Raw genomic sequence first — 24,624 nt, 5'->3', positions numbered from 1 at the left:
CACTGTGTACATACATTACATTACTGATCCTGTACTGATCCTGAGTTACCTCCTGTATTATACTCCAGAGCAGCACTCACTATTCTGCTGGTGCAGTCACTGTGTACATACATTACATTACTGATCCTGTACTGATCCTGAGTTACATCCTGTATTATACTCCAGAGCTGCACTCACTATTCTGCTGGTGCAGCCACTGTGTACATATATTACATCTCTATAAGGCTTTTTTTACATCATCATAGAACACGTCATGTCTACCACACAGTTATATACTTCAAACTATTTTTACTTTTAAAGTCTAGGGATATTATTTTGCAGTGATCTGCTGTACATTTGCCCGGCAGATGGGAAAAGGACCCTTTTATTTGGCGCCATCAGTTCCATAGGACTCTATGGCCTCAATCTGCATGTGAACACAATGTGAACAGATCATTGCTTCCCACTTATTTAGTTGTGTATAGTCCTAAAAGAACAAATAGCACATTGTGATAGCTCTGCTACATGCTCACATTACTAGACTTGCGCCATTCTTCCATATTTTCTGTTTCGTTTCTTCTCTCGGTCAATAAAAGGGGAATAAACGGCAGAATCTCATTCGAGTCTCGATAGAGGAGTTAATGGCTTTTACTGCCGTTTATAATCGACTTTACCAATAGGAAGATTTTATTTTTATTATGCAATTTCCCAATGCGTTTTATGATATATAATTCTTCCAGCCATGTTTTTAAACATTCTTGTATATTTCTGTTTTTGTTTTTACATTATTTTTTTTTCTGTTATGTTTTCAAAGTTTTTTACACTTTTGTATTTCTTTATATATATATACAGTACAGACCAAAAGTTTGGACACACCTTCTCATTTAAAGATTTTTCTGTATTTTCATGACTATGAAAATTGAACATTCACACTGAAGGCATCAAAACTATGAATTAACACATGTGGAATTATATACTTAACAAGAAAGTGTGAAACAACTGAAAATATGTCTTATATTCTAGGTTCTTCAAAGTAGCCACCTTTTGCTTTGATGACTGCTTTGCACACTCTTGGCATTCTCTTGATGAGCTTCAAGAGGTAGTCACCGGAAATGGTTTTCACTTCACAGGTGTGCCCAGTCAGGTTTAATAAGTGGGATTTCTTGCCTTATAAATGGGGTTGGGACCATCAGTTGTGTTGTGCAGAAGTCAGGTGGATACACAGCTGATAGTCCTACTGAATAGACTGTTAGAATTTATATTATGGCAAGAAAAAAGCAGCTAAGTAAAGAAAAACGAGTGGCCATCATTACTTTAAGAAATGACGGTCAGTCAGTCCGAAAAATTGGGCAAACTTTGAATGTGTCCCCAGTTGCAAAAACCATCAAGCGCTACAAAGAAACTGGCTCACATGAGGACCGCCCCAGGAAAGGAAGACCAAGAGTCACCTCTGCTTCTGAGGATAAGTTTATCCGAGTCACCAGCCTCAGAAATCACAGGTTAACAGCAGCTCAGATTAGAGACCAGGTCAATGCCACACAGAGTTCTAGCAGCAGACACATCTCTACAACAACTGTTAAGAGGAGACTTTGTGCAGCAGGCCTTCATGGTAAAATATCTGCTAGGAAACCACTGCTAAGGACAGGCAACAAGCAGAAGAGACTTGTTTGGGCTAAAGAACACAAGGAATGGACATTAGACCAGTGGAAATCTGAGCTTTGGTCTGATGAGTCCAAATTTGAGATCTTTGGTTCCAACCACCGTGTCTTTGTGCGACGCAGAAAAGGTGAACGGATGGACTCTACATGCTTGGTCCCAACGTGAAGCATGGAGGAGGAGGTGTGATGGTGTGGGGGTGCTTTGCTTGTGGCACTGTTGGGGATTTATTCAAAATTGAAGGCATACTGAACCAGCATGGCTACCACAGCATCTTGCAGCGGCATGCTATTCCATCCGGTTTGAGTTTAGTTGGACCATCATTTATTTTTCAACAGGACAATGACCCCAAACACACCTCCAGGCTGTGTAAGGGCTATTTGACCAAGAAGGAGAGTGATGGGGTGCTACGCCAGATGACCTGGCCTCCACAGTCACCAGACCTGAACCCAATCGAGATGGTTTGGGGTGAGCTGGACCGCAGAGTGAAGGCAAAAGGGCCAACAAGTGCTAAGCATCTCTGGGAACTCCTTCAAGATTGTTGGAAGACCATTTCCGGTGACTACCTCTTGAAGCTCATCAAGAGAATGCCAAGAGTGTGCAAAGCAGTCATCAAAGCAAAAGGTGGCTACTTTGAAGAACCTAGAATATAAGACCTATTTTCAGTTGTTTCACACTTTTTTGTTAAGTATATAATTCCACATGTGTTAATTCATAGTTTTGATGCCTTCAGTGTGAATGTACAATTTTCATAGTCATGAAAATACAGAAAAATCTTTAAATGAGAAGGCGTGTCCAAACTTTTGGTCTGTACTGTATATATATATATTTAACATATTTGTTTTTACATATGTTTTACATTTTCATCTTATAGTTTTGTTTACTGCTTTATAGTGTTATTCTTTTTTTTTTACATTTTTATATTGTGATTTTTTTAAACTTTTTTTTTAGTTTTATTCTTTTTTTAACATTTTATTTTTTTCCTTTCTTCTTATTTAAACGCTGTTGAATAAAAGAGCACTTGTAGACTAATTTTCTATACAGTGCATCCATAGGAGTGGATCTGTATAGATTCAGTGTGTAATGTATGCAGCTGCAGATTTGGGGTTCAGCCTAACCGCTGCTTTTCGGCTATTAGATTAGATAGCAGACAATGGGTCCAAGCATTCTCCCTATTGATCAGATGTATGGTAAAAGCTTCCTAATTGAGCTTCTGTTGACCCCATTCATGAGAAAGTTCCTAAATTGCCTGCAGCAAAAGCTCCTTATTGAGCCGGGTCCTTGTAACAATGGCTCGGTTTCAAGCACGGGGAACAAGCTGTGTTTCATGGCACACAGAACAATAACAGAAGTTGTGGAAGGAAGAATTCTGGAGCCCAGAGATCTGCACAAGAAGGTTCTCCGCAGCCAAACAATTCAGTGGTCTGTGAAGATTTAGATTTCATGATAACCCAAACCCATGGAAAGTGCCAGGCCGCTGTACTGGGGGCATTATGTAGAAGGAAGAAAGGAGCCAGATGCACAAAACTCCATTGTCTTTTTCAAAAATGTCAATTAGCTGCCTGTAAAGCCAGACCTAGTTTGGTTCTTTGTAATTCTACAAACAACATGCCGGTTATTGCAGCTCCCACTCATATTAGGATCAAACCTTTTGGCCGGACCTATGGGGCACTTATTGTGCCAGAGCCGGTGCTCTCTCGTCTTCCATGATTCTCGATGCTGTGACATCAATACATCATTTATCTTTTGTGCATGTTACGACATTATGTTTTTTTCCTGTAAACTGAGGACTCAGGCAGTTGGTGACATCTTGTGTTATTTTCCTGTGTTATGATATCATGATATTCTGTGTAATTACGGTGATGTGACATCACTGATGAGAATAATCCTGTAATTAGACATCACTGTGTGCACTATTCCTATCCTGTGACATCACTGTGTGCACTATTCATGTACTGGGACATCACTGCATGCACTATTCATGTACTGGGACATCACTGTGTGCATTAATCCTAGTCTATGACATCACTGTGTGCACTATTCCTGTACTGGGACATCACTGTGTGCACTATTCATGTACTGGGACATCACTGTGTGCATTAATCCTAGTCTGTGACATCACTGTGTGCACTATTCCTGTACTGGGACATCACTGCGTGCACTATTCCTGTACTGGGACATCACTGTGTGCATTAATCCTAGTCTGTGACGTCACTGTGTGCACTATTCTTGTACTGGAACATCACTTTGTGCACTATTCCTATACTGTGACATATCTGTGTGCACTATTCCTATCCTGTGACATCACTGGGTGCACTATTCCTGTACTGGGACATCACTATGCTCGCTATTCCAATATTGTGACATCACTGTATGCACCGTTCCTGTAATGGGACATCACTGTTCTGTGACATCACTATGTGCACTATTGCTGTGCTATGACATCACTGTGTGCACTATTCCTGTACTGTAACATCACTATGTGCACTATTGCTGTACTGGGACATCACTGTGTGGACTATTTTTATACTGTGACATCACTGTGTGCACTGTCCTGATACATAACTGTGTACACTATTACTGTACTGTGACTATCATTCCCATACTATGACATCACTGTGTGCACTATTCCTGTACTGTTACATTACTGTGTGCACTATTCCTATACTTTGACATCACTGTGTGCACTATTACTGTATTTTGACATCACTGTGTGCACTATTGCTGCACTGTGACTTCACTGTATTCACTATTCCTGTACTGTGACATCACTGTGTGCACTATTCCTATACTTTGACATCACTGTGTGCTCTAGTCCTATATTGTGACATTGTGTGCCTATTGCTGCGCTGTGACATCAGTGTGTGCACTGTTCCTGCTTAATATGAGCTAAATATATATGACGCGCCCCCTGGGCCAGTGCTGTAGTGCGGCGCACGTGTGCGCGGGGGAATACCCGGAGCCGGATCCGATGGGGGTAGTAGTCTCCGAGTGGCGGGGACCCGGTCCGTGCCCAGGGTGTCAAACTAAATGGCAGTCTATGGCAGTAGATGTTGTTTAAGTGTCGACTACGCCACCCGTTGATTTGCGGCCGCAAGGCCGCCGCTGCAGAACAGTCCGCTGAGGCCGGTGGTATGTGTGCAGCAATGGTGGCATAACCCCCAATGGGAGAGGTATGGCCTCAGGGCAGCTGGTGCGGGTGAAGGGAGTGATAGAAAGGGCGTCCCGGTACCTTTAGTGCTGGTAGTACGATGGAACACAGAGACTGATGGCAGTTTTCAATGCTTTACTCACAGATGTTATCAGTGTCAGTCCTGCAGGTGATGACGACCCGAGCCATGCTGCGTCCACCAGGTACGGGGCTCGACCAACCCCCAGGCAGTTCCAGAGTGTGACCTTGAACTCCTTTCTCCGTTCCTTTCTCTGGCCGTCCCCACTAGGGACCCACCCATGTCCAGCTTCCTCGGGCCTTCTGGTGGCGAAACCTATCTCCGGTTTCCCTGACCCTATGTGGCATGCCTTCGTGGTGAGTGTAGTGAGTGGTCGCGCCAAGACGTGGCCACGACCTCCGGTTCCTGGCTGAGGATAAGTGGCCTCCACCAGTTCGGGATCCGGTACCCTGATCTGCCAACCCTTCACCCGTTTTAGCTCACTCGTGGGATCTCAGGGTTCCCTCTTCCTTCATGTCTCTGGGCCTTTCTCCAGGTTCCATTCCTTCCTTGTTCCTTTCCTCTTGTCTTTCTCTCTCTTGCTCCCTTCAGTAGCAGCACCTAGACAGGGCTGCTGCTCCCTGTCACTACTCTTCTCCTCTTCTTCTGTCTAACTCCACACCCCCTAAGATGGTGCCCACCTTTTTATACTCCCTCTGACACCCGAGCCCAGGTGACTAGCCACCAATGGGCTCCTTCCTATGCCCAGAGTCCCTCCCCTCTCTGCTCCTGCACCACTGGGCTATTCCTCCCCCCCTCCCACTCCAGCCAGGGACAGACGCTGTCGTACCTGCACATTCACCTAGTGGGAGTACCGTTGATCTGTCCCCCGGAAATGGGATGTATGTGGTGCATGCAGCTAACTGAGTTCCAGTCCACACTCCATCCTTACCCGGGAGTGGAATACCACACCTCTGGTTCGAGGTGCAATACCCCTGTAGCAGCCGAGCCCTCGGGGTGCTACATATATATATGTATATATGTATGTGTGTATATATATATGATATGAGAGAGATATATTACTGTCCTCAACATTGACATTACAATACCAAGGACAAGCCATACGATTGTGCAAATCGAGGAAGTAGCAAGTGTCGCTAAAATCTACAAAAGATCCACTTTTCAAGCACCTTGTCCAATCTGTGGCACGTGAGAGGTGCAGAAAAGCCAGATTGAAAGCAAATTTATTTTAGCCACATGAAACCTCAAAAATCTGATCACGTCCTGTGGGCTGATTACGCGATGACTCCTGGTTGGCGATCTGCCACTTATCAACACTTGTTGCAAACTGAGAGACAGAATCTTTGACCCGAGAGACCTTGGTATGTCACTGCGGCAGATCGCAACGTGCGTAGGTCAACATGTCAGCACTGGAATGACAAGAGGTCCTACCCCGGATTGGGGTGTGCGCTGGCATAATGGACGGTGTCTGTTAAGCAGCCAAGGCTGTAAGTGCCGGGGTTTCTGCACTTGGCTCTTATACTTCATACGGAATAAATCGAGATGTTTTGAAAATGGAGTTTCCATTTTTTTCATCATTAGCAAATTCTGTGATTTCCATCATCCCACAACTTTTCCTTCTTGGTGTTGGAAGTTTATTGTTGAGGAGTCAATATATGATATTAGATAGATATAATGATAGATGGAGATCAGATATATTTATATGATATTAGATAGTAGATAGATAATAGATAACATATACATATATGTATATAGATATTAAGGATAAATATTTCTAGTTATTTGTATTTTATTTAGAATATTCTCCCCGATATTCGTCCATTATTCCGCCGCACACGTGTTTTTGGTTAATGAGCCCTGTGATGACGCACACCATTATATGGCATACTTTAGACCCGGAGGAGCATATATCCCTGTGCAGTGGTGCGTGCCTTAGTACATGGTGCTGCTGCCCTCACATATTTCCACTAATCTTTTGATTTCCAGGCTCCAGCGTTTGCTAATTTCCATGTCTGAGTATGACATTTCTATAATTAATGCTTGTGATTGGTGCCCGGGAGGTAATTGCTCAGGGATTATCTTGTCTACCTTAATGGTATCATTACATTCTTGTGTATATACGGGTCAGATCACACTACCACGCTGGGTATTATATCTTAGCTGTTCCCCATCTCCAAACTGGTCAGATCACTATTTTTTTTTTCTTTAGGAGTGGGGGATTTGGAGGGGTTCAGTTCTTTCTTTATGGGTGCTGTGGATATTTGAGGGTTGAAGTCAACAGTGTCCGGCTTTCTCCGGCAGCATCATAGAGCAGAGGTCGGGCACAACACGGTTCTAAAGAGAATGATTCCTAGGATCCATTGACCATTGTTGACCATTGAAATCAATTGCTAACCATGTAATGTGTGGACTCGTACAGGTTGTGCAGTAGCATTGAAGCCTGAAGGGGTTTTCCACTCCTTATTTTTCTCCATCTAAAAGTATAAAATAAAAATTTCCTTTCAGCTACTGCTCTCCCGGTCCCTGTTTGTCTTCTTTGCAGAACTGCTTTGTGCATCCTGTCCCAGTTGTACAGACCTATGACTTCTGAACCAATCACGTGCATGTCTCTGCCAACTGATTGGCTGCAGCAGTCACATGTCCATACCTCCTAGAAGAAGTAAATAAGATCAGTGGGGGATTAGTGCACTACCATGGAGGGGCAGTGAGGGTTCAATATTTGTTTCCAAATTTTTGGAAGAAGTAAAGGGATGGCTACTAATTTATAGGTTTGGCTCAAACCTGTCACAGTCGCCCTGCAGTTGGTTGCAGGAGATCTCTACATTTGGCATTACAGACACCTTCTTAGAGGCTGTCTCTAGGACCCAGCGGCTACCTTCCTTTGGCTAATTAACACCCTGGCCTGGGTATATAAATATCTGCTGTGTGTCAGAGGGAGGTGCCAGCGATATTCATTACTCCTTGTGAAGGCTTGTGCTAGAGCAGCACTTCTTCCTCTCTTGAGCTTGAGGACATGTGCTCATTTGTCTGGAGTCGTCTAAAGCAAAGCAATTTTCCCTTGTTTATTCTCCCTTGTTGTGTTTAGTATTCAGTGGAGATCTACTAGTGCTCATCCCCTTCCTTCCCAAGCCAGGGCCATACGCCAGGGAAAGACAGGGCGAGTAACGCGTGCGGTGATTGATGAAGAGCCAATATAGGGACGTTAGGGGAGACAGGGTGATATTATATCAGCCAGGAGGTCTCCACTGCCCCCTTTCCCTAGAGTCTGGGTTCCCTTTCCCTCTACCCTTTGTGTGGCACTAAGTCTTTCCCACACCTTGCGTGACAAATTCTCTTTCTATATTGTCAACTAGGAAATTTGGATACATCTCTGCTTGGGAATTACATGTTAAGGCTCCTCATTTGCAGACTTACGTTGGCTACATGTTGCAAGAGCAGCCATTTATTTGCACTATGCTACCCCATCGTTGGACGTCTTCCTTTTAAAAAGGGTTTGACTTAGATGGAAGTTGAGTGCTAATTTTTTGTAAACTTGATCCAAGGCAGCCACTGCCCCGCCGAGCTGCAAGGGCGAAAAGAACGATGGAACCATATTTTAAAAGGGAGATTAGAAAATAACAACTCTTTCACAAACAGCGCCACACCTGTCACCAGGTATTGTCTGGAATTGCAGCTCAGTTCCATTCACTTCAATGCAATACCAGACACAAATCCTGGTCAGGACTGGCGAGGTTTTTAAGAAGAAAGCAGCCAGATTCTAATATATTCCAGGAGGTGATAACTTTGTACTAGTTTTAATGTCTTTTCTCGTCTGCTGGACTTCACTTCGCTCCTTGCGGGGGGAGCACGGTCGCTTCCAGCGCCTCATTTACATGGAATGTGAAGCACACAAACAAGCAGCCTGCTATTTACATAAAATGATATTTATCCGGGTGAATGTGCTCATTGTGCCGGCTCGGCCTCTCCGCCGGTTAATTAGTGCAGGCCGAGCTGATAATTTGCAGCGTGTCGAGTGGGCAAATGCTGCAGCTTAAGACGTCGATTCACAATATGTTTATTTTACCTTCTAAGTGTTTTATTAACTTCTGCAATAAAGAGATGAAGACAAAAAGTAAAGAGACCCCGATGTATGTAAAGTCCCTTTAAATAGTGTAGTAGCTGCCATACCATTGGGCACAGAAGGTGGGGGGCAATTCAGAGACTGACTGTCAGATCTGGTGGTCTGAGTGGGGGGGGGGGTGATATACACTACAACAGTCTTGAATTGCATTATAATAGTTCGGTGACTCAATTTAATTCATATTTCTCCAAATATATGGTGACAAAATTAGCTCTGCTACATCTGCCGTTGATTTTTGTGAGAAGCTAAACTTGATATTCTCGGTGGCTTATTTTGTTTTCGCTGTTTTTCTCCCCCAGTTGTGATAATGTGCGCGAACAGCGATACGGTCAGGAACATCATGTTGGCTGCACATCGACAAGGACTGACCAAAGGGGACTACGTGTTCATCAACATTGAGCTCTTCAACAGCTCCTCATATGGTAAGCTGATCTTCATGTTGTTAATCAGTTCCGTTCAGGGTCTCTGTTTTTGTTCAACCTCTTACTTATCACTAAAATAGGTCACTGCCTACCTCGAAATCAACACCCCCTTGTTCTGCTGCTGCTGTCATTATTTCCACATTTGCAATGGCTGGAAAAAAAGTGTTTTACCTCTATCCGATTCATAGCAATGGCTTAATAATACGTAGGCCTAACCTTACTAATATAATCAGATGACTGGATAAGTCACTGCTTCCCACAAGATTAGCACACCCGTCTCCTTTTGTTGTGAACCTTTGTATAATCTACCTGTCACCCAGAGATGTAGAATGATGTTGGTGGGACTCAATGTAAAACCTGTACCAGGGGCCAAATTACCATGGGCAGAGGGGTCTTCACGTTCTTTTAAGGACTAGGGCTGGCATGCAACTGCTTCTATACCCCATATAGCTACAACCCTTGTGGTGGCACAGTGGTGTATCCACTGCCATATATTAATAACCTAGACATAATTGACATGTCACTTGCTCCTCTTTTGCTGCTGTGGCAACTCCTGTCATCTGATTGACTGCATAACATTTTATCCTTATCTTCTTTATAATACTGACCCTGTCATTTTATCAATAATACTGTGAAAGCAGAAGACAGGTCAATGCCTCTCACAAAGTCAGCATCTTCCTCCTCTGCTGCTGTGACCACTCATATCTGATTAGCTGCATAGTGTCCTTTCCTTATCGCCTCCCCTTCTTTGTGACACTGATCATGCCACACTGAGTTTTGTTATCAGTAATACTGTCCCTACAAAAGGTCACTGCCTCTCTCAAAACCAACACGCTCCTCCTCTTCTTCTGTGATGACTCCTATCATCTGATTGACTGCCTAGAGTTTTCTGTTTACCTGCTCTATGGTACTGTCTTTCCACAGGGTGTCAAGTTATTAATAATGCAATGACAAGAGCAAAAATGTTACTGCCTTTCATACTCCCCCTCTGCTGCTTTGACCACCTCTATCATCTGATTGACTTCAGAGTGTTTTTTCCTTGCCTACTTTATCATACAGTCATTCCATAGGGAGCCAAGTTATCAATAATACAATGGTAGGAATGAACAGGTCACTGCATCACACAAGATCAACATACTCCCCCTCTGCTGCTTTGACCACTTCTATCATCTGATTGACTTCAGAGAGTTTTTTCCTTGCCTACTTTATCATACAGTCATTCCATAGGGAGCCAAGTTATCAATAATACAATGACAGGAATGAACAGGTCACTGCATCTCACAAGATCAACATACCCCCCCCTCTGCTGCCGTGATCACTCATAGCTGATTGACTGCATAGGGTTCTGTCCTTACCTGCTCTACGACTCTGACCCTGCTCTGTGCGGCCATGTTCTCAATATTACAGGGACAAAATTGGCGAGGTCACTGCCTCCCACAAGATCAGCACATTCCTCTCCTGCTGCTTTGCTTATGTTAGCTGTATTCTGTTCTGTAACGTATGGTATTCAGCTGATTTTATTGCATTGTTTAATCTCATAAATGTACCCCGTCCTGCGTGAGAACAGATAAATAAATTGATCGATGAGTGAAACCAGATTCCCATCTGCCACTTGGGCGAGGACCTGGGAGATCTGATTTATTCTAGGATTGTTTAGAGTCCTGAAGGTGCAAAGTATTGGAAATGCTTTCTGTATCCTGGCATCAATGTGTCAACAAATCCGAGTCCTTGACAGAGCCAGATGCTGTTTGCTGCGAAGACTGATGAAAAGTAAATTTAGCTTACGGCTTTCCAGGTTGAGCATTAATCCTGTGAATCTGCAGTTCAGGGCCCTCACTAACGAAAAATAGAGTTTCTCTTGCATCATTTGAAGTGTAAGGTGACCTACATGGCTGCTTCCTCCTGAAAACAGCGCCACCACTGTCCATGTTTTTTTTCTGGTATTGCAGCTCAGCTCGATTGAAATGAATGGTGCTAAACTTTAATACCATGCATAAACTGTGGCCAAGTGTGGTGCCACGTTTTTATAATCCTGTACAACCCCTTTAAGGCTTAAAGGGGTCGTTAATCATTATGTAATTTAATTAAAGGAGTTGTTCCATATAATTATATATATGCATGATACATGTAAAATTGCTGGGGGTCCAGCAGCTGAAACTCCCACCGATTCCGAGAATGGAGAACTCAGTTTCCCATGTGAATGGAGCAGTAGTGAGCATGTGCGACCACCGCTCCTATAGAGGGAGAGTGGAGCAGTAGTGACCATGTGCGACCACCGCTCCTATAGACAGGGAGTGGAGCAGTAATGAGCATGTGCGACCACGGCTCCTATAGACAGGGAGTAGAGCAGTAGTGAGCATGTGCGACCACCGCTCCTATAGACAGGGAGTAGAGCAGTAGTGAGCATGTGCGACCACCGCTCCTATAGACAGGGAGTAGAGAAGTAGTGAGCATGTGCGACCACCACTCCTATAGACAGGGAGTGGAGCAGTAGTGAGTATGTGCGACCACCGCTCCTATAGACAGGGAGTGGAGCAGTAATGAGCATGTGCGACCACCGCTCCTATACATAGGGAGTGGAGCAGTAGTGAGCATGTGCGACCACCGCTCCTATAGACAGGGAGTGGAGCAGTAATGAGCATGTGCGACCACCGCTCCTATAGACAGGGAGTGGAGCAGTAGTGAGCATGTGCGACCACCGCTCCTATAGATAGGGAGTAGAGGAGTAGCGAGCATGTGCGACCACTGCTCCTATAGACAGGGAGTAGAGCAGTAATGAGCATGTGCGACCACCACTCCTATAGACAGGGAGTAGAGAAGTAGTGAGCATGTGCGACCACCACTCCTATAGACAGGGAGTGGAGCAGTAGTGAGTATGTGCGACCACCGCTCCTATAGACAGGGAGTGGAGCAGTAATGAGCATGTGCGACCACCGCTCCTATACATAGGGAGTGGAGCAGTAGTGAGCATGTGCGACCACCGCTCCTATAGACCGGGAGTGGAGCAGTAATGAGCATGTGCAACCACCGCTCCTATAGACAGGGAGTGGAGCAGTAGTGAGCATGTGCGACCACTGCTCCTATAGATAGGGAGTAGAGGAGTAGTGAGCATGTGCGACCACTGCTCCTATAGACAGGGAGTAGAGCAGTAATGAGCATGTGCGACCACCACTCCTATAGACAGGGAGTAGAGAAGTAGTGAGCATGTGCGACCACCACTCCTATAGACAGGGAGTAGAGCAGTAGTGAGCATATGCGAACACCGCTCCTATAGACAAAGAGTAGAGCAGTAGTGAGCATGTGCGACCACCACTCCTATAGACAGGGAGTGGAGCAGTAGTGAGCATGTGCGACCACCGCTCCTATAGACAGGGAGTAGAGCAGTAGTGAGCATGTGCGACCACCGCTCCTATACATAGTGAGTGGAGCAGTAGTGAGCATGTGCGACCACCGCTCCTATAGACAGGGAGTAGAGCAGTAGTGAGCATGTGCGACCACCGCTTCTATAGACAGGGAGTAGAGCAGTAATGAGCATGTGCGACCACCGCTCCTATAGACAGGGAGTAGAGCAGTAGTGAGCATGTGCGACCACTGCTCCTATAGACAGGGAGTGGAGCAGTAGTGAGCATGTGCGACCACTGCTCCTATAGACAGGGAGTGGAGCAGTAGAGAGCATGTGCGACCACCGCTCCTATAGACAGGGAGTGGAGCAGTAATGAGCATGTGCGACCACCGCTCCTATAGACAGGGAGTGGAGCAGTAGTGAGCATGTGCGACCACCGCTCCTATAGATAGGGAGTAGAGGAGTAGCGAGCATGTGCGACCACTGCTCCTATAGACAGGGAGTAGAGCAGTAATGAGCATGTGCGACCACCACTCCTATAGACAGGGAGTAGAGAAGTAGTGAGCATGTGCGACCACCACTCCTATAGACAGGGAGTGGAGCAGTAGTGAGTATGTGCGACCACCGCTCCTATAGACAGGGAGTGGAGCAGTAATGAGCATGTGCGACCACCGCTCCTATACATAGGGAGTGGAGCAGTAGTGAGCATGTGCGACCACCGCTCCTATAGACCGGGAGTGGAGCAGTAATGAGCATGTGCAACCACCGCTCCTATAGACAGGGAGTGGAGCAGTAGTGAGCATGTGCGACCACTGCTCCTATAGATAGGGAGTAGAGGAGTAGTGAGCATGTGCGACCACTGCTCCTATAGACAGGGAGTAGAGCAGTAATGAGCATGTGCGACCACCACTCCTATAGACAGGGAGTAGAGAAGTAGTGAGCATGTGCGACCACCACTCCTATAGACAGGGAGTAGAGCAGTAGTGAGCATATGCGAACACCGCTCCTATAGACAAAGAGTAGAGCAGTAGTGAGCATGTGCGACCACCACTCCTATAGACAGGGAGTGGAGCAGTAGTGAGCATGTGCGACCACCGCTCCTATAGACAGGGAGTAGAGCAGTAGTGAGCATGTGCGACCACCGCTCCTATACATAGTGAGTGGAGCAGTAGTGAGCATGTGCGACCACCGCTCCTATAGACAGGGAGTAGAGCAGTAGTGAGCATGTGCGACCACCGCTTCTATAGACAGGGAGTAGAGCAGTAATGAGCATGTGCGACCACCGCTCCTATAGACAGGGAGTAGAGCAGTAGTGAGCATGTGCGACCACTGCTCCTATAGACAGGGAGTGGAGCAGTAGTGAGCATGTGCGACCACTGCTCCTATAGACAGGGAGTGGAGCAGTAGAGAGCATGTGCGACCACCGCTCCTATAGACAGGGAGTAGAGCAGTAATGAGCATGTGCGACCACGGCTCCTATACATAGGGAGTGGAGCAGTAATGAGCATGTGCGACCACCACTCCTATAGATAGGGAGTAGAGCAGTAATGAGCATGTGCGACCACCGCTCCTATACATAGGGAGTGGAGCAGTAGTGAGCATGTGCGACCACTGCTCCTATAGACAGGGAGTGGAGCAGTAGTGAGCATGTGCGACCACCGCTCCTATAGACAGGGAGTGGAGCACACAGGGGACTTTAGGACCTCCGTTGTTTTGATTGGACACACAGTGACCGTACGTTCATCACCTAATCTGTCAATTTATGACATACTGTATATGGAAAACTCGTTTAAACCTAGCTTTCTCACAGCCGAGGTTTTGCTACAGTGTGTCATTCTAGACTGTGCTCTGTAAGGCCATGTTCACACCTGCATTGGCACTTCTAGTGCTCTGTTTAACCGGCAGCCTTGGATCCGTCACCCATGTCGCCTGACTGACCGTAACGAAGCTTACAATGCAAATGTGAACACAGCATAAGAAAAATCATACTGAAAGTTGGGTTTAATAAGAACTTGTTATTTACCAAAAAAAGGTATTTTTTTACCTGGTTAAACGCCACTGTTCTCCCGAGTCTGACGTAGTTTTTCTTGCGTTCCTGCGCCTCTTCACTCCTGAGCTATGACCTCTCTTCCTTGTATGTAAATATTATCTTTTTATCAAAATGGGTGTGTCCATCAACTGTTCCTCATGGGCATCTTCTTGAAGACCACACCCACTTGTTAAAAACACTAGATAAACATACAGGGAAGAAGGAAAAGAACACATCCTACTCCACTGATACATCGCAGCAGACTAATAATGGAAGAATTAAAGGGTTACTCCATGATGTCGACTACATGTTCTGAGAATAAAGGGGCGGTGCGGCGGATCTCCCAGTCACTGGAAGAAAAGTGCAGCACGACAGCAATAGAAATGATGGCGTATGGGCAGGCGTATGGGTGCTTGTACGGTGCACCAGTTTTAGGTTTCCCCCATTGGCGCTATTATCCTACAGGCAATATAGAAAATATAAACCATCCCAAATGCAAGGAGGTGAAATATCTGCACCCTGCTCTCTCAGTAACCTCCTTGTATAATAAGAAGGAAATAATGATAACAAGGAAATCCCCTCATTTCTATTTGCACGCTACAAGGAACTTCCCTGTCACCTGCGCCCCCTCCCCGCACCGGGCTCATCCCCATTCTTACATGCCACGTTTAGCACGGACAAAGCCAGAACTCCACAATCATTTCCTAGGTCAGTATTTTCATTGGAACAAGTCGATGTTGACATTTTGAAGGGTTTTCTGACAGCAGATCCATTAACCATCGTTTCCTACTTCCTCCAGTATAGCTCCGTGCAAGGTGAGAGTGGTGCAGAGCCATAATATGCCATTTACGGTGCCATAAAGGACCTCCATTTGCCTCTGATTTTATAAATCCGAAATAAAATCATGCCATGGTTGCTTATATCTCTGCAATATGTACAGACACCATATGGTGTATGGTGGCACACTGAGTGTCCACAGCTCCTTGGTAGGAAACCATACAGTCTCCTTACACACAGCTCTGCCCTAATTGTCCCCTTTCACATTAGATAAATTTGGCTGAACTCAGGATCAGCTATAAAATTTGTATGGGGGCTTCCTAATTACCCCAGTGACAGATTGGACGTATTTGATTTTTCCATGCCTGATCGTAAAAGTTTTATTACCTTCATGAATCCCTTATCCAAGGATAGTTAATTACTTGCTAATTGTTGGGTGACTGAAAACTGATCCCAAGAATTATGTTCTAAAATGCCATCTATTCATTCTCTGTGGGGCTACAGCACTCAGCTATGTGACCACTGCAGCTAATCAGTGGCCATGTGCCGTACTACTGGATTTATGTTTCCGATCGCTGAGCGGTGATGCCTGTAGTACAGCACATGACTGCTGAGGACATTCATAAGAAAAGGCTCAGAGGATCACAGAGCGCTAATGGTGGGAGAGGGGAGTATGTTTTTCTTTTAATTCTTTTATTTTTTGTGCTATTTTTTTTTATATAACACCCCCAAAAGATAAACATATTTGGTATTGCTGAGAAAATAAAACTCCAAACTATTCTAAAATAAAATGGAATAAAAAATAAAATAATAATAATCATAAAAAAAAAAAAAAAAAAAAAAAAATAATAATAATAATAATAAAAAAGCTGTATGTTCCTTAAAATCATATCAATAACAAGTAGTCTGAAAATCTGCATTATAAGTTTGGGAAAACCAAAATCACCCTGCCGATTATGTTTGGCAGGGAGGCAGAGTAACCAGCAGTGCCAACCAAAAGAGAGGGCATCCCCTGATAACCTGGCGTCTGATGCCCATAGAGGGCAATGACCTGATCAGACTTGGTGTTTGTCGCCTAATAGCAGCACATTACAAACAAGCAGCACGGAGACGAGTCTGCCTTCCCGGGTGTGCGATGTTAGCGCTGCTAAATAATAAAGCAAATAATGGGAATTCTCCCAAAATGAAAGCAGTAGACTCGACTCTGTAACGCCCCCAAGTCCTTGGAGGCAGCGATCCAGAGATCCAGAGATGGCGCTCATTTATTAATGCAGCAATAAATATGTCAGTGATACATTGTACGGCTGATAATAACTGGGGAGAAGGATCCTGAGTGTTCACAGCACCGTTAGTGATCACGTCCTGCTGAAGTCCTTGTATCAGAAAATGCAGCTACTACCGTAAAAGAGGCGCCCAGATGCTATGGGCACACAGTCTTTTTGCCAAGTTTTTGGAGCAGAAACTGAGCAGAACCTCCAAGTTTTTGAAGAGTTTTCAGTTTTTGTCCACTCCAAACACAACCTATAAAAACCCTCCATGTGCGCAAACTCCAAGAGCTATTATTGTCCAATGTCCCTGAGGTCAAGAGAAATGAAAGGGTTATTACACATGGGCATCTTTTGGAAGAGGTTTGGCTCTCGGCTGTCGCGTGACTTCTGCTCTAAAGGAATAGTGAAGGCTGCAGCCAATCAGAGACCACTGATTATAAAGTAAGGGATTGTTATTATCAACATTCCTGGTGGTCTAGAGAGTGAGGTGGTATTATCCTTTCCCCTGGTGGTCTAGGGAAGTGAGGTGGTATTATCCACATCTCTGGTGGTCTAGGGAAGTTAGGTGGTATTATCCACATTCCTGGTGGTCTAGGAGAGTGAGGTGGTATTATCCTTGTCCCTGGTGGTCTAGGGAAGTGAGGTGGTATTATTCACATCCCAGGTGGTCTGGGGAAGTGAGGTGGTATTATTCACATCCCAGGTGGTCAGGGGAAGTGAGGTGGTATTATTCACATCCCAGGTGGTCTAGGGAAGTGAGGTGGTATTATCAACATCCCTGGTGGTCTAGGGAAGTGAGGTGGTATTATCCTTGTCCCTGGTGGTCTAGGGAAGTGAGGTGGTATTATTCACATCCCAGGTGGTCTGGGGAAGTGAGGTGGTATTATCCACATCCCTGGTGGTATAGGGAAGTGAGGTGGTATTATCCTTTTCCCTGGTGGTCTAGGGAAGTGAGGTGGTATTATCCACATCCCAGGTGGTCTAGGGAAGTGAGGTGGTATTATCCACATCCTTGGTGGGCTAGGGAAGTGAGGTGGTATTATTCTTTTCCCTGGTGGTCTAGGGAAGTGAGGTGGTATTATCCACATCCAAGGTGGTCTAGGGAAGTGAGGTGGTATTATCCTTTTCCCTGGTGGTCTAGGGAAGTGAGGTGGTATTATCCACATCCTTGGTGGTCTAGGAGATTGAGGTGATATTATCCACATCCCTGGTGGTCTAGGAGAGTGAGGTGGTATTATTCTTGTCCCTGGTGGTCTAGGGAAGTGAGGTGGTATTATTCTTTGCCCTGGTGGTCTAGGTTAGTGAGGTGGTATTATTGTTTTCCTTGGTGGTCTAGGGAAGTGAGGTGGTATTATCCACATCCCAGATGGTCCAGAGAAGTGAGGTGGTATTATCCACATCCTTGGTGGTCTAGGAGAGTGAGGTGGTATTATCCTTGTCTTTGGTGGTCTAGGAGAGTGAGATGGAATTATCCTTATCTCTGATGGTCTAGGAAAATGAGGTCGTATTATCCACATCCCTGATGGTCTAGGGAGGCGAGGTGGTATTATCCAGTAATAATGCCCACAGAGTGCCCTTTCCAAGTAATACAGTAATGCCCCCTGAGTGTCCCTTAGTTAATTTGATTAATAACTAACCCTTGAGTGCTAATGACCCCAAAGAGCCCCACGAAGAATAAAGTATATAGTGATGTAATCTCCGCTGACATCTATAGTCACCGAGGTCTCTTCTACCTTTGCAAGTAAGAGCAGGCCAGCACAGGCGGCACAATGCAATGACATCATTGGGCCGGGACGTAGCCATCTCGAAGGCCAAAGTTCTTCTCTAGCCTGCAGCTTACAGACAGTGAGTGCTGGACAGGGACATGGTGGTTCTACTCTTGGATCGAACAGAATCAGCGTCATGTTGATGCAAATACTGTTCAACATGTCGCTCTCCGGATAATTGGGGCTCCCAGCCAGAAGTCCAGGATTTTTGGTACTAGCGACACCCCTGTGTATTGAAGTATTGGAAGTCCTAACAAAAAGTAGACAGAGATGTCTACTACCCCCTACCACATTGATACAGCGATGGGTGGTGGTCCGGTCACTGGGGCAAAAAATGGGTTGGTTTAGTCTCAACTGCTATAAAAGTGTCAAAGACATGGCCGGAGGAATGGTAACACCTAATAATAGAAGAGAGGAACAATGCACTAAAAGTTTTCCTGGGGAGCAAAAACCTTTACTTGTCCTTCTTCAATGACTAAACCAAGGATTATGGGTCACAGTCACCTTGGGGCATGTGGGGACATCTAATACCGGAAGCATCGCATAGAGATACTGTATATTCAGCCAGACATGGCCGTCCCCATCCTGCCCTGTGTTCTTTATAATGCTGGTGGAAACTCCACTGGTCCTGACAGACGACCTGTCTTTTTAGGAGCGGACAGGGCTAAATAAAGTGCTCCCTGGGTGCATTCCTGCCATTTTTTTTTTCCAACTTGACTGGAACTTTGAAACATTTGCAGACAATAGTCTATACTGTTATTTACTAACATCGCTATTTACTGCCTGGAGAAACCGGCCCAGATTGTAAATATTTTTATGTGTCCCCCAGGAGATGGCTCGTGGAGGCGAGGAGACAAGCACGACGTTGAGGCAAAGCAAGCGTACTCATCCCTGCAAACAGTTACCCTACTCAGGACAGTAAAACCCGAGTTTGAGAAGTTTTCCATGGAGGTGAAAAGTTCTGTTCAAAAGCTGGGACTGACCGAAGACGATTACGTAAGTAGTTGATGGCCGGCTTCAGCTGTCTGTAAACAACCTCATAATTTAATCAAAGGTGGCAAAACGCTCGGCTCGTCTCTTGCCGGCCACAAGAGCCGCTCAAAACTTAGATTGATTTATTTTTTATTATTTTATTTTAAAAAATATACATATAATAAAAACTAAAAAATTGTGTTCCATAAAATAAGGGCTTACAATTTTGAGATGAAGCAGAGCTGGGTCTGTCATTTGGTGCTCCTGCTCGTACTGATACACTTTCAATGCTCTGATACATTGTAGCAAATAATCGTAATTTGTGCTTTTTTTGGGAATCCTGCCGCTATCAGATTGCAAAGCAAAAACCTGCTGACAGTTTCCCTTTAAAGGGGTTGTCCAAGATGTCAAAAAAGTTTTGTACATACAAAGATGGGGATCTTGGACACCTCCTTTGAGTCTCATATGCGTAAAATTAAGAAACTCCTTTGTTTCAGTTTCTGCTATGCCAAAAGCACGGAATCACAATGACAAACTCAGCTCTGCTGCATCTGTAGTTTTTAAAAGAATTTTCAAACTTTGTGCAGATTTTTTTCACAACTTAAAGGGCTTGTCCACTCCTTTTGAATGTCCATACTGTGTTCAACAAAAAAAAAAACCAAAACTATACTCGACACCTGGACCAGCGTTACTCTTCTGCTCCTTGGTGATCTCAGATCTCATGATATTGTTTTGTCTTGTAAGCGCTGCTGATGGGCTGCAGCCCCCCACAGTTTCGTCACACGTAACAATGTCGTGAGATTGTTGGGGAACACGGTGGAAAAGCAGCGTTGGTCTGGGAGATGAGTATGTTTTTATTTATTTTTTATTTTATTGATCTACGTTGACAAGGAGTCGTCTCATTAAAAGGAACGTATCATTTAGATTTTATTTTTAAATGAAACATTATTTTTTTCCCAACTTGTTTTTCCTGAAATTTCTGATTATTTACTTTTTACTTCTTGTTCTACTTTTTTGTACATGGTTACGGTGCCAGCTATTTTGCCTTGGCTTCCAAGCTGCCGTGGCAGTAGCTATTTCCAGATATGTTTTACAGCAGTCACATGGCACATAAGAACCTGTGAGCTGGAGATGACACCATAGACTTCTATGGGAGAATATTGTGAACATGCTATGTGACCCGTACAGAGGTCATTGTGCAGGGTGGGAGGAGGTGAGCTGTGACATCACCTATTGTGAATGGTGGATCCTGTGTTATCTACTGTATATAGAGGTGTTATCAGTCATTGTACAGGAGGAGGAAGTGAGCTGTGATATCACCTATTGTGAATGGTGGATCCTTTGTTATCTACTGTATATAGACGTGTTATCAGTCATTGTACAGGAGGAGGAGGAGGTGAGCTGTGACAACTATTGAGAATGGTGGACCCTGTGTTATTCACTTCCAGGCCTTATAATGGAGGTGGTACCTGACATATTCTAGCCTACCTAATCTATTCAGTAATCCATATTATGGTGCAGTACAGAGGTAACATATAGCATGTAATATAGAGCCATAGGGAATCAATGGACCTAACACTGCCACCCTTACATTACCCACAGGGGTCATCACTGAGGCTTTCCTAGGTTTTCCTTTCTTCCCCCTGGGTAAAGGTCAGTACGTTACCCTAACTCTGTGTGTAAATAGCCCTGCCATGTTAGAATGGTTGTTGGCGCACCCCTGGCAGTTACCCTCACCGGGTGGCCATTACCATTAATGCCGCACACGGTTCAAAAACTTCAGGGACAGAAACAATTTTTGTAAATTATACGTTTTGGGAAAATGTCCATCAAAAGAAGGTTGAGGTTTTCGATCTTGTCTATCCAACCACTGTGACATCTGGTTCCTTAAAAGACATTAGTTTGTGATTAGTAACTTTTTTCCTTCTTAACTCTGACTTTTTTCTTCTTCTTGAAAATGAAAAAACATTCAGATAAAAGATGTTCATGGAAATCCTGCGAGCCGCCTGCGCCTGCTGATAACGTGGCCTATCACGCTCCATTGCAGGGCCTCAAAATAGACAATTTGTCCCTGACTTTACTATGGAAAGAATGCTATCTAGCTCTGCAAATCGTTGTATTGAAAGACAAACATGGGCCCGAGTCCAGTGTAATCTAGTTTGAAAGAAAAATATTTGCTCCATCGAAAAACCATAAAAAATGTAAGTGGTTTGACTTTGCACAGAGTTTATTAGGCACAATTTGCATTTCTCATCAGAAAGTAAGCAGCAGGGGTAAGAGACCTATTTATATTCCCCTCAAAACTCATAAATATCTGACGACTTCTTCCCAAACAGCCTAAAAAGGGCCATTTTATGTAGTAGAAGGACTATGACAACACTGCTGACCATCACCTGGAGAACACTGGGAGGTCCATAGTGGCTTTTCTGTTGACTCTCTGTGTATCCTGGACAATCCTTTGCTTATCTCGACCATCGTGTCCATGTAAACATGACCATCACATCATTCATAAGCACGAGAATGTAATAAAAAGTTAATTATAATTTCCTGCTCCTTTTATTTGTAAATCTGGCTCCAATTTGGCTCGATTTGTAAACTTTTGAAGCTGTTTACTGCCTAAATCCACTGCAAAAATAGCAAAAAATCTCATTAGAATCATGTAATACCGAGGCCTGTTGGGGTTGCCTATTGAGTCCATATAGTCGTGCACAGGCTTCTTTCAAAACTCCTCGATTACTGGAAATATGAAGTATAGAAAAGATTGTTTAAGAAATTTTGCGAAAATATGACAGCCGCAAACAGACAGAACAAGGGGGGTGTGAAAAAGGACATTGTGGTATAATCAGGGTAGATGGATAGGTAGATGGTAGGGCGTAAACACGGATTCCAGGCTTTGGAACCCAGAGGTGTGACGTCATACTCTCACTGGTCGCTTGCCGATATCCACGTAGCGAGTAGTCTGGATCTCGTGCTCGCAATTCCGGACGAAATACTGACAGCGTGACGGCTCGGTGAGATATCGCATGAACTCCTCGGTGTCGTTCCTCTGTGTGTGATGATCCCTGACAAATTGTAACAGGATGTTTTGGGACTTATCCTTAGGATGGGCCATCAGCACAGTTCAGGATGATAGAGGCACCACACTTTTTTTACGGTAATAAGATAGGATTCTCTGAGATATGAATGTCAACAATCAAATATTGATGGTCTATCATGTGAAAAGATCATCCAATATTCTAATTCTGGATAACCCATTTAGCGATGATCTTATTTTGAAAGTTTAAGAATTTTTTTTTACACCGCTTCATAAAGACTGGATATTGGGAAGAGGCAGAGCTCGGATCGCCTTGTGGAGAATGGTCATTGGGCAGGGCCATAGGTTTTATTTCCTGGAGGACCCTGGTGATTGGGTAGACACAGGATTGGGATCTCCTGGAGGAGACTGATCATTGGGTAGAGGCAGAGGGTAAATCTAGAGGACACTGTTCATTGGTCAGGAGCATAGTTTGGATCTCCTTGAGGAGTCTGTTTATTGGGCAGAGGCAGAACTTTAATCTCCTGGAATAGACTTTTCATTGGTTTGAGACAGAGGTTGTATCTCCATTAATCATTGGACAGAGGCAGAAATTTGATCTCCTGGAGAAGACTGGCCATTGAATAAAGGCAGAGCTTGGATCATCCTTGAGGAGACTTGTCATTGGGTAGAGGCATGAGCTTGGATCTTCTGGAGACTGGTCATTGGGTAGAGGCAGAGCTTGGATCTCCTGGATGAGACTGGTCAGTGAGCAGAGACAAAGTATCTAAGATCTCCTGGAGGAGACTGGTCAGTGAGCTTAGTTCTCCTGGAGGAGACTGCTCATTAGGCAAAGGCAGAGCTTGGATTTCCTGACGGAGACTGTTTAATGAGCAGAGGTAGAGGAGGAAAACTGGTCAATGAGCATGGTTCTCTTGGAGGAGATTGGTCATTGGGCAGAGGCAGAGGTTGAATCTCCTGACCGAGACTGGTTAGTGAGCAGAAGCTGAGGAGGAGAATATTCAATGAATATGGTTCTCCTTGAGGGGATTGGTTATTGGGTAGTAGTGGTAGAGATCGCATCTTTTCGAAGACACTGGCGATTGGGCAGATCCAGAACTTGAATATCCTTTAGGACACATTGTAGATGGTGGCTAGGTCCAGACTTCCTGACAAGACACAATCTGTAATCTGAGTTAGTCTTGTATCTTCCAAATGTCGCTGTTGGCAAGAGGACCAGCAATTGTATGTAGACCATAACCTGTCCCATACTGGACTGTAACTGATGGCCTTAATCTAGAGAAAGTTTAGTTTGTAGGGTTTGGCAACTGTTCCAGTCCCATTTCTTTATGCCAGAAGTGTATGAATTCCATGCAGACAGATTATGCCAGCTATACTAATGCATATATATATAAACTCTGTATATCACAGTACACTACAGACCCATATGTAATATTCTGATATCTTCTATTTAATGTCAGCACCACGGACAGTGGCTATAATGTAGTGTTTTATCCCTGCACCAAGGCTTAAGCCAAACTACCGGCAACATGTGAAACTACTTGGGCTTTGTGTATGATTGTGCCCAGTATATACCCAGTATGTCAGTATATACCGTATGGCTTCTCAGTTACATGAAACTTGTGGATGGAATAAACCCCTTATCTGCAAAGATAAAGCTTGTGAACATGTCTGTCGGGGGTGTGACTCCCAGCATAGCAGACACAGCAGCCCAACGGCTCAGGGAGGCCATTACAACTTGGAAATATGGTGCAGTTAATGATATATTATATGTAGGTTGGCATGGAAAAATAGAAATGGTCCCAAGTTTTACCCCATGGTTACTCCTGCAGCTTGTATTATCGTCTCTGTGACATTACTGATTACATTATTCCTTTGCTGAGACATCACTATATTATTCCTGTATTGAGCATCTTATGTGCATAATACCTGCATGTGACATCATTTTTTTTCCCTGTGCCTTTTTGTGTGGCATTCCTGAGCTGTGACATCATGGAGCGTATTATCTCTATACAGTGACATCACTCTGTATATTATCCCTGTACTGTGACATCACTGTGTGTATTATCTCTATACAGTGACATCACT

General features: G+C 44.5%; 1 protein-coding gene across 2 annotated transcripts in view; it reads left to right on the top strand.

Annotated features, from left to right (window-relative positions):
- NPR3 (natriuretic peptide receptor 3) overlaps positions 1–24,624 on the top strand; it is a 105,276-nt gene that overhangs the window by 15,439 nt on the left and 65,213 nt on the right. For both annotated transcript variants that reach the window (XM_073681451.1, XM_073681443.1), the window contains exons 2-3: positions 9,225–9,347; positions 19,360–19,526. In XM_073681451.1, the coding sequence (XP_073537552.1) occupies positions 9,225–9,347; positions 19,360–19,526 (290 nt within the window). The remainder of the gene's footprint in view (positions 1–9,224; positions 9,348–19,359; positions 19,527–24,624) is intronic.

The sequence above is a fragment of the Phyllobates terribilis genome, unplaced genomic scaffold, assembly GCF_046119375.1.
Source record: "Phyllobates terribilis strain yellow unplaced genomic scaffold, ASM4611937v1 Scaffold_1__5_contigs__length_1240528914, whole genome shotgun sequence".
Taxonomy (NCBI): Eukaryota; Metazoa; Chordata; class Amphibia; order Anura; family Dendrobatidae; genus Phyllobates; species Phyllobates terribilis.
The sequence above is the reverse complement of the archived record's forward strand: the minus strand, read 5'-3'. Positions and strand labels throughout refer to the sequence as shown.